The following is an 11286-nucleotide window of genomic DNA, read 5'->3' as shown; positions in this document are numbered from 1 at the left end:
CTCGAGAAGAAAGCAGGCAAAAACCTCTTTGATCTTGCCCGCAGCAACTTCTTACTCAACACGTCTCTGGAAGCAAGGGAAACAAAAGCAAAAATGTGAACTACAGCGACCTCATCAAAATAAAATGCTTCTGCACAGCGAAGGAAACAATCAGCAAAACTAAAAGGCAACCGACAGAATGGGAGAAGATATTTGCAAACAACATATCATATGAAGGGTTAGTATCCAAAATCTACAAAGAATTTATCACCCCAAAAGCAAATAATCCTGTGAATAAATGGGTAAAAGACATGAATAGACACTTCTCCAAAGAAGACATCCAGATGGCCAACCGACACATGAAGAAATGCTCAACATCACTCCTCATCAGGGAAATACAAATCAAAACCACAATGAGATTCCACCTCATACCTGTCAGAATGGCTAACATGAACATCTCAGGCAACTACAGATGTTGGCGAGGATGCAGAGAAAGAGGATCTCTTTTGTACTGCTGATGGGAATGCAAGCTGGTGCAGCCACTCTGGAAAACAGTATGGAGGTTCCTCAAAGAACTAAAAATAGAACTACCCTACGACCCAGCAATTGCGCTACTAGGCATTTATTCAAGGGATACAGGTGTGCTGTTTCGAAGGGACACATGCACCCCCATGTTTATAAAAGCACTATCAACAATAGCCATAGTATGGAAAGAGCCCAAATGTCCATCGATGGATAAATGGATAAAGAAGATGTGTTATAGATATACAATGGAGTATTACTTGTCAATCAAAAAGAATGAAATCTTGTCATTTGCAACTATGTGGAAGGAACTGGAGGGTATTATCCTTAAGTGAAATTCAGAGAAAGACAAAAATCATATGACCTCACTCATATGAAGACTTTAAGAGACAAAACAGATGAACATAAAGGAAGGGAAACAAAAATAACATAAAAACAGGGAGGGGGACAAAACAGAAGAGACTCATAAATATGGAGAACAAACTGAGGGTTGCTGGAAGGGTGGTAGCAGGGGGGATGGGCTAAATGGGTAAGGGGCACTAAGGAATCTACTCCTGAAATCATTGTTGCACTATATGCAACAATGGATGTAAATTAAAAAAAAAAGTAAATATAAAATAAAAATAAAAGACACACAAATATAACAAAGAAAAGAAAGAAAAGAAAAGAAAAGAAAGGAAAGGAAAGGAAAGGAAAAGAAAAAAGAAAAGAAAAGAAAAGAAAAGATACTGAAGGGGTGCCTGGGTGGCTCAGTTGTTTGGGCATCTGACTTCGGCTCAAGTCATGATCTCGCGGCATATGAATTCGAGCCCCAGGTTGGGCTCTGTGCTGACGGCTCCGAGCATGGAGCCTGCTTCAGATTCTCTGTCTCCCTCCGTCAATCACACTCTGTCTCCCTCTGTCTCTCAAAAATGAATAAACATTAACAAAAAAAAAATTTTTTAATTTAAAACAAAAAAAGAAATGATACTGAATATGACACCAACAATGAGCTGTTGTAGTTTTTTTACTTTGATCTCTTTTATAGAAGGTGATAATAATCTGTGGAAAAGGCCTTACTGTACCATGCCAATATACTACAAGGAATATTTCAAAATAATACAAAAGTGATCCACAGACTTGACTATGTGAAGATCAACTGATCCAAAATGGTTTTTTCCTTAATTTTTCATAGTAATTGCCAAAAGTCCAACAAGCTGATTTTTCAAGAAAGATCATTCTAATAACTTTGAGTGTTCAATCCGTGCGATGGTCCAGTCAGGCTTTACTCCTTGTGTAAACTCCCTCTGAAATCTAGGGAAAAAATTACAAATAATATGAATCTTACATTAGTCCAAATACTTCTTGGATAACTATATCATTTCCAAATGTACATTAGAGGCAATTTTTAGCAACAAGCTAATGGTAAATCATAAATAAAAATCAAAACAAAAAAGTTTAATTTACCAATTCAATCAGGAAAAGTATCATCACAAAATTAGAACATTTTCCACTAAATGAGAGCATGCACAGAGGAGGGGCAAAGGGAGAAGGAGAGAGAATCTCAAGCAGGCTGCACGCCCAGTAGAGCCCAATGTGGGGCTCAGACTCATGATGGTGAGATCATAACCCGAGCTGAAATCAAGAGTCAGACATTTAACCACCCAACCTACCTAGGTGCCCCTAAAATGAGTATTTTTAATGAACTGATATATACTCCAACATCTACCAGTCCTTGAGAGAAACTTGGGTATTATTCTGTTGTTAAATACTAGCTAGAACATATGCCTAATATGAGGAAAAATAAATTGGGCTATGGTGATGGAAAGGGTATTTTAGTGGAATTTGGTTTATATACATTAGATCAATCTTGAAAATAACAGTGTTTATGAGCTGCCCATGGCCTTAGTAGGGAATATCAGAGGAATCAAAGGTGAGTATTGATTATATTGTTCTTTAATTACAAGTGATATCTTTAAAAGGAGATGATTCTGTAGATTGAAGTATTTAAATATATATTTTATATAATTACAAATAAAGCAAAATTTAAAAAAAGAAAAAAAGCACATTTCTTTCAAATAAAGTGAAAAAATAAGGATACAATTCCCTTTTACCTTACTGAAACAGAACAGATTTTCTTAGGTCATTTTTGGGATTTGTTATTTAAATTAGGTTTATATACTTTCAGCAACATAATAGTATTCTCTTTTAAATATTAAATTATGTCTCCAGTAACCTGCTTGACTGGTTCACTGTTCCAAATTTTATTAGCAAAAAATACACGATAGTGTCTCTTTTAAATACATTGCTAACCTACTAGATAGTACCTCTTTACAGGCAGGAACTCTTCATTTTTGTATCTGAAACCCTAACAGGGTACTTGATAAAGAGGGAATGATCAGTAAATGTCTAGTGAGTGAATCACCCATGTGCCACCTGTGGCAGATTTTATTTCCCGAGTAAGGTTATAACCATACGCCCCATCCCACATGCTCTTCTGCAATGGGACCCTGCTATTGCCTGATAAAAAGTGGAATCTCTCCATGTCCTTTCAACTGTGTAGGTCCTATGACTGCTTTGACAGGTAGACAAAGGTGGAAACGATGTTCCGATCCTGGGATAGCCCTTTACCAGACTAGCTGACCACCTGGTAAAACATGTGAACAGCTGGAGACTGCCACAGGCCCAAGCCATGAAGAGAGGCCCTGGGGAATGAGACATTATGTGCGGAAGCCAAGGAGCACCAAGCGGGGCACGTGTGAGTGAAGAAGCCATCGTGGAAATGATTTCTCCAGCCCTTGCCACCCTGGTTGATGGCAGGTGAAGCAACGAAAACCTCATGGCTGTGCCTTTCCAAAATTCCTGAGCAGTAAAGCAGCAGACAAAATAAATGGCTGCTTAAAGTTACTGAGTTCGGGAGTGGTTTATGACACATCGATAGACAGCTGAAACACCTTTTAATTACATTCAGCAGCATTACCTCTTTCTAATTTCTCAACACTTCTGTTTCATATCCAGTATGCCTTTATGACTTTCTCTCTTCTTAAATAACTTGTCAAATTTCAATGCTTTTCTTCCTAAAGCTCCCTTTAGCTTTCATACCTTCATACTTCCTTCATACTACCTTCCATTTTCTAGAGAAAGGAAACAATGAGATGGGATTAGACTTACTCATAGCTTGCACTAAGAAGTTGTTTAGTTTCCACGTTCTGATCCCCCAATTTAACCTGGAATACACTGGCTCCACTTAAAGTTTCACTGGGGATGTTGGCACTGGTTAGATACCAAAAGCACATCAGGATGTTAACAAACTTCCTTCCTTAGAGAAAAAACACACACACACACATACAAATACAAATCACAATAATCTATCATCCATATATTCAAAATGAAATTAGAAAGTGGCAGTAGCTACACGAGTTTGTATAGATCCTATTTTGTACGTATTCTAGTCTAACTAGAATAACAAAGTAAGATACTTACATTGATTTCTTCTTATTTTTAGAAAATTCTCCTAGGGTTTATGACATATTTACCTTCTCTGTATCTCAGAAATAATAGTTATGATTTATTGAACATGTACTATTTACCTTCATTCACTCTGCTATGTGCCTAGTGATTCTAACAAGGTCCTGGGTTAAAATCAAGTAGTGACCATGGTGCTGAGATTTAATTTGAAATGTTAGGGAGAAGAAAATATTTATCACTAGAAGTACCTATAAAAATGTTTCAAGTTAACATGCGTATGAAAAATGTTTATTAAAGAGTCCTATATCAGAACTGCCTTGGAAAGTATGTAAGCAAAGGCTAGATTTCCTGTGTGCCTGGCACATAATACATTTGCAAATATTTATAAAAGGAACAAATGAGTCAATAAATTTTGGGGAATAGTATAGGGGAAAATGTTTGCATTGGACAAGGAGAAAAATGAGATAACCAGTAAAGTTCCTTTCAATCTTTTTCACTATCTCCAAATAAATCCAATTTGGGAGTTCCACAGTTAATCTTACTTTCAAAACAGTCTTTAACTGATATTTTTTACTTTTTACTCCTCACTCTTATTTAATCTACAGCTAGACATTTAAAATGTTCAATTGTTTCCTTCAAATTAGGAAATCTGAAACATATTTTCTATTTGAGACATGATAGCAGCCTTAGACAATCGTCATCAACTTAAGTGACAATATCTTCTCTTGTGAATGAAATAATAGTAGAGGAAGGTGCTTAGATAGAAGGCCTTAAATAACTATTACCATATCTTAACTCTTTCGTAGGTAGGTCCTTAAAGAATGAACGTATTATTTTTCTTGAATTTCTAAACATATCCACTGTACCAACAAAACCCCACTATTTCATGATTATCCACTAGTTTAGCCTATCTGGGCAATTATTTATCATTTAAAGTTGACTATGTTCCAGCAGTACCTTTCTCATCATAGTAAATGGAGATGTCTCCTGTTGATGTGTATACAATTTCATCTATGTCAGCAGCAAGGGCATTTTTATGGTTATCAGGTAATGAAGTAACCTTTTCCTTCAACACATGTAGCACCTAAGTATGGAAAAAAGCAAACCATAGTTCACCTACTGAATTTTCAAAAGTCTTTCAGTAAGCAGATGAATTCTTTATGGAATGAATTTTTCTAAACCTACTTTTTTTAATGTTTATTTATTTTAGAGAGAGAGCATGAGCAGGAGAGGAGCAAAGAGAGAGGGAGACACAGAATCCAAAGCAGGCTCCAGGCTCTGAGCTGTCAGCACAGAGCCTGACGTGAGGCTCAAACCCACGAATCGCAAGATCATGACCTGAGCTGATGTCGGATGCTTAACTGAGCCACCCCAGCACCCCTAAACGTATTTTTAAATTTACTACATTTACTCATATTCAAAAGCAATCCTGAAAGGCATCTAATTGTTCAACAGGTAATTCCTACAGAACGTTCAGTACAAAAACAAGTGTAAGACATCATATTTACTTAGCTATACCTTAAGTAGCAAGCATTCTATGCTTTTATATGACCCAAAGTACCCAAAAGTAAAGATACAAGGACTCTACTTTGGCTGATGGCACACATACTACTTTTAAGCATAAATAAGGGTAATGCATATCATTCTATTGCAAGAGAGTAATACACTTATTTTTAAAGGAAAATTAAAAGTATACTTTACCTCTTTGGCCACAAGTTCTTCCAATAGATCAAATTTGCATTGTGACAGCAACTTGGACACATGAGCAAAAGCCTTTTTAAAAAAAAAGGTGAGGAGTGGTAATCATTATTTCAAAACATCATGCAAAATACCATACAACATACAATGCTCATACTTAATTAGCTTAATATCACAAAGACTATTTTATGATAAAGGATAAACAATGTCAAATACTATGATATGCTTCAAAGTTGCTTGGCTTGTCTCTTCTCATATGGCCTTCCCACATATACAGTAGTGAGCTGATTGCCAATTAGGTAACCACTCTTAGGACCTGGGAAAAGATGGTATGTGTATAAACATAACTCTTCACATAAAAATCCTCCTACAGAATTCCTTTTAAAATAATAATGAAGTAATCACTGTTATCACTATAATGACTATTATATGACCCCTCCCCCTTCCCCAAGAACCCAAAGAATTTTGTAAGTAGTACATTCTAGATTGTAATGGGAGTCTGGAGATCTGGGCTGCAATCTGAACCTCATTAAGATAGGGAAGGCAGGTTTGGGAAAGTGGGAGAAAATATAATGAGTTTACACAGTCTAATACAGTGAGATGTATGAGATCCCATTTAAAAAAATATTTTATTTATTTTTGAGAGAGAGAGAGAGAGAGAGAGAGAGAGAGAGAGAGAGATTATGAGCAGAGAAGTGGCAGAGAGAGACACAGAGAATCCCAAGGAGGCTCCACTCTATCAGTGCAGAGACCAATGCAGGGCTTGAACTCATGAACTGCGAGATCATGACCTGAGCCAAAACCAAGAGTTGGATGTTTAACCAAATGAACTACCCAGGTGCCCCGATATCCCATTTTAAAGTAGGGAGGAACTGACTACAATCCTCCATATTTTTAGCCGTGAGAAACGAAACTCTGTATAAGACCTACCTGTTTTCAAGTAGCTTTCAGTCTACTTGAGAAGGGAGGCAAGTAAACGGACAAGTTCAAGAATTATGACAGGGGCAAGAACAGGATGACTTGAGCAGAAGCACCCACTTAAGTCAATCTGGGAGGACCAGAGAGGGCCTCTTAAAGGAAGGAACATCTCAGATGAAATGCGAAGAACTGGCAAGACAAAGCAGATGCAAAGGCATGTCAGACAGACAATAATTGTTTGGGATGGAATGTTATGGGATGAACTGTTTCCCCCAAATTCATATGTTGAAACCCTAACTCCCAGTACCTCAGGACTGAATTTGGAGACAGGGTCTTTAAAGAAGTGATTAAGATGAGGGGGGGCCTTAGCCCAACCTGACTAGTGTCCTTATAAGAGGAAATACTGACACACAAAGCACCAGGGGCACATGCACACGGAGGGGGTGGGGGGAACAAGAGTGAGGACACAGAAGACAGCCATCTGCAAGCAAAGGAGAGAGACTTCAGAAGAAACCAAACCTATCAATACCTGGATCTTGGACTTCTATCCTCTAGAACTGTGAGGAAATAAAGTTCTGTGCCCCAGACTGTGGTATTTTGCTACGGCAGCCCTGGCAAACAGACAATAATAAGAGTTGTTGAATTTTCAGAAAATGCATATATCCAAATGGATTCCGGGACGCCTTGCAAACATGTGAGAGGCCCTCAGGGTTCAAAGACACTATCTGTATTAATAAGCCTTCGTGAGGAAGGCGGGTGGTATTTAGGTAAGAAGAAAAAAGACCATAACGATCATGGTGAAACCCAACCACTACATTCTAGTTTGATTGGCCAAGGTGTGATGTTTGTGTGGCCTAAGAAGATCACACCTGAGCAAACTATCTGATCAGATAATAACGATCAAGAGGCTGCTCTGAGAAGGCTTAGATGATACAGGATTGTCTAACCTAAAGAGGCTAGGAAATAGCCTATACAACATGCAAGAAGATACAGGAAGATACAGGAAAATAAACACTATATGATTAATGTGGTTTGATGGCAGTAATAGGGAAGATGGATCATATGCACATATCCATAGTGTGACATTGTGATATAAGAAGAAAATATACACTTGTTCTCTGTTCCACCTCCTGGCACAGAGTTCCTAAAACAAGCCCCTTTCAACCATACTGGAGTTCAGGCTAATGAGGTGACTGTTGTCAGAAGAACCAACCACGTGATCAGAGGGTTGAAACTTTCAGCTCCACCTCTAGACTCAGGAAGGGAAGAGGGGCTGGGGATTGAATTAATCACGAATGGCCAATGATTTAATCATTCGTGGCTAAATAATGGAACCTCCATTAAAAACCCTAACGAAGGAATTAGAAGAGCTTCCAGGTTGGTGAACATGTGGAGATGCTGGGAAAGTGGTGCACCCAGAAAGCACGGGAGCTCCATACCCTTCCCACATGCCTTGCCCTATGCATCTCTTCCATCTGGCTGCTCCTGAATTGTATTCTTTCTAAAAAACTGAAAATAGCAAGTAAAGTGCACTCCTTAGTTCTATGAGCTGTTTTGGCAAATCATGGAACTTGAGGAAGGGGAATGTGGGAACCCTCCATTTATAACTGGCCAGTTAAATGGAGGCCTAGACTTGTAATTAGCATCTGAAGTGGAGTCAGTCATGTGGGACTGAGCCCTTAACCTGTAGGATCTGTATTAACTCCAGGGAGTTAGTGTCAGAACTGTTGTAAGCTGCCCTGATGAGGCATTGATGACAAGGAGTATCTAACCTAGAGAGGCTTCTAAGAAATAGCTCTCTTTTTCATAGAAAAGGACAAAACTTAAGATATGTAAGAAAACATACAGTATATGATTACTGCTGTTTGATGGCAGTAAGAGGGAAGATTCCATATTATATGTACATATTAATGGAAAGCAGGGTCTGTGGAGCTAATAAAGCTATAGCACTGGACCACATATTTCCCTGGCTCATGTGATGAATAAAAGCTTATTCAGACCATAATTAACCTTCTCAATTTCTAGTGACTGGAGGACCAAGACTGCTTATAGACAGGGTCACAAGACATTGCTTACAATGCATCCTTGAGCCAACTGTTTTATCATCTGTAAAGGAGAATTAGGCTAGAATGGTCCTGAAGATGTCTTTTTGTTTTCATGTTCTCTGATATAAAAAAAAAAAATCTGAATGAACGTGCTCTAATGATAACTTGATATTCACAACCCAAGATAACATTTTATTGCTGAGAGGTTAGATTAAGGAGAAAGGGCAAGTGGAGCCCATGAGAGTAGATGAACTAGCTAAGGCTTTTGCACCAGATTATTCCTAAGCCCTAGACTTTTAAACCCATGCAAAGACACAGTTGCATTATTGCATAAAGAGATCTAGTAGGGTGAAGGTTTTTTGGCCATGTCCTCTTAAATCTTAGGTGTTAAATAACTGATTTGCTTGATATAAAAGGTATGTTATAAGTAAGCATTGGTTTAAAGGAATTGATAAATATTTGCCATGGATGGCCCAACATTCCTTTTGGAAATCACAATGGTTAAATGCACAAAAACCGACTTAGATGAGGCAAAACGTGTATACAGACTGGCTGATGAAAGGATGGAGATACTACTTAATAGCAAGGATGAGGGCAAAAATAGCTAATAGCTGGAGACCAGAGAGTGATCTGGATCAGAGAGTGGCTAAAAAGTGTCCCATGCTCCTCTGTGTTCAGAGGACATGGGGTGTAAAACCTGATTCCTGCCCAAGAAGGGGAGAGGGTTTCCATTCCTCACTGACACATAAATGAGCTGGTACAGTCATTTAATATGTTATGAGGCACACAAGTTCATGTGTCCTCAGTGGGCATTGTGGAGGATAGTAGAATCACACCAATTTACCTCTACATGACAAAAGAGTTTGAGAACTGATATGAGCAGAGGTTTACCACTTATAACGCTATTAATCAAGCCTGCCTTTTGCTTTTTAACTTTTTTATAAACACATAAATCAGTCAAGAGTTGACTCAGGGAAGCAGGAGGCAGGAGTTAATATTGACACTGATTATATGAAGTTGGAAACATTTATTTATACAATCAGTACTGCGAAATAATTACAGTTATAGTATAAGTTTAAGGTATATGGCAGTATGAACTGGGAAATAAACTATGACTTCTATTTATCAACAGTTCTGAAATGTTTGGGAATGACAAACTCTCCGAGGGATTCGAAAGACATTTATAGATGGACTTTCATCCTAGAAAAGAGCATGTACACAAAAAAAAAATCCGTAAATAATCTCAGGACCCAAAGTGACTGTTATGGGACAAGGGTAAGGCAAGGTATTATCAGCCACTCAGAAAGAAAGAGAAAGAAAAGGGAAGGGGTCAGGGTTATGAATCACCAAAGGCTATTTCTCAGTGTGTAGGATGTTATGCACTTATTAGCGACCAGGTTGCTCAGCAAATTCTTTGAAAGGGTAAAACTCCTTATCTCTAAACTAGTCTTTAAAGAGTATGATGGGGGAGAATTCGGGGGTAGGGAGATGGGCTAGGGAGCTCTGCCAAATGGCTAGCAGGAAGTTTTGTTTTTCTACCTAAAATTACATTATTGCATTTGAAAATGCTACCTTATTTACTCTTCAAAACGATCGCATCTACTCATTCATTTATTCAACTAACATTTGTGGAGCGCCTGCTATGTGCCAGGCATGGTCTTCTTAATTTTGCAGAAAGTGATGTTCAGAAAGATAAAACCATGTAGCTTTTAGGTGGCAGAAATGGGCTTTGAATCGAATTCATTTCTATCGGATTCAAAACCTGTAGAGCAGAAAAAGGAATTGGAGGACTTCAGCTGGTGGAACTGGTGTCTCAATCGAACCCCTCTTCCTCCTCGGCGACCGTGCAAACGTAAGAAGCAGCTGAATTTTAGTCAAGAAGTAGCGGAGGGCTGTGTCTGGGTCACTACCCACTTTGGATACCTTGGGACCCAGTGAGGAAACCTCATCGCTAAACACTTTTTGCATGGAACCGCTGAATGCAGGAGAGGCGAACAGGTCACCCCCAAGCAAATGAACAAACCTGCTTCGCTCCCTCAGAGAATTCTGCGATGCTGAACTCTTGGTCGAAATAGGCCCAGATCAGGAAAGCGTAAATTCGAGTCCGAACCCAGTTGATGGGGTTGGAGAATCCCAGAATGATCATCTTGGTTTTCTGGCGCGGCTGGGGCTGCTCCTCGGCGCTGTAGCTGCGCCGGGGGTAGGCAGGGAAAGCGGAGAGGGCTGCGGGTAGTCCCGGAGGGCTGAGCAGGGGACGCTGCGGGCCCCGAGCGGGCAGCGCCGAGGCCCAAGTGACTCGAGGAAGCGGGACCGGTCCGGAACCGAGGCGGCGGCGGCAGAAGCGGCAGAGTTCAGCCAACGGCGGTCTCATCTCGGCTCCACGGGGAGTCCGGGGTGGGCCGGCCCCGCCGGGCAGCGGCGGAGCGAGCAGCAAGCGGGGCAAAAGACGAACAGCCAGCGCCATCTTTATGGCTTTTCACCCCAGTCCCTGTCTGTGCCGTGTCGAATGAAAGTCGGTGGGAAACCAGCTTGGCCGCATCCGGAGGAGACTAGAGAGTGAATCTGGCCTGTTGCTGCCACCTCTGGTGAGTCGGCCTCACTCCGGCTCTCCGGCACGCAGCTCACGCGGAGGCCCTGTGGCCCCGGGCCCGGATCTCCGACCAGCCGCTCTAGCGAG

At 40.0% G+C, this 11286-nt stretch overlaps 1 protein-coding gene across 3 annotated transcripts; it reads right to left on the bottom strand.

Annotated features, from left to right (window-relative positions):
* Positions 1–1423: 1423 nt before the first annotated feature.
* Positions 1424–11265, bottom strand: MAIP1 (matrix AAA peptidase interacting protein 1). Of its 3 annotated transcripts, none has more exons than XM_030326050.1 (5): positions 10633–11265; positions 5650–5721; positions 4906–5032; positions 3652–3799; positions 1424–1794 (listed from the first exon to the last, which is right to left on the bottom strand). In XM_030326050.1, the coding sequence occupies exons 1-5, from the start codon at positions 11071–11073 to the stop codon at positions 1716–1718; spliced, it is 867 nt and encodes a 288-aa protein (XP_030181910.1). In that variant the 5' UTR covers positions 11074–11265; the 3' UTR covers positions 1424–1715. The 3 variants fall into 3 exon arrangements, 1 of the variants encoding a protein (XP_030181910.1); XR_003970952.1 differs by having other exon boundaries at positions 1707–1794; positions 3652–3753; XR_003970953.1 differs by lacking the exon at positions 3652–3799 and adding an exon at positions 3461–3614 and having other exon boundaries at positions 1717–1794.
* Between the last annotated feature and the right edge of the window lie 21 nt (positions 11266–11286).

Source organism: Lynx canadensis, chromosome C1 (genome assembly GCF_007474595.2).
Source record: "Lynx canadensis isolate LIC74 chromosome C1, mLynCan4.pri.v2, whole genome shotgun sequence".
Taxonomy (NCBI): domain Eukaryota; kingdom Metazoa; phylum Chordata; class Mammalia; order Carnivora; family Felidae; genus Lynx; species Lynx canadensis.
Note: the sequence above shows the minus strand (reverse complement) of the source record. Positions and strands in the feature narration are given on the sequence as shown.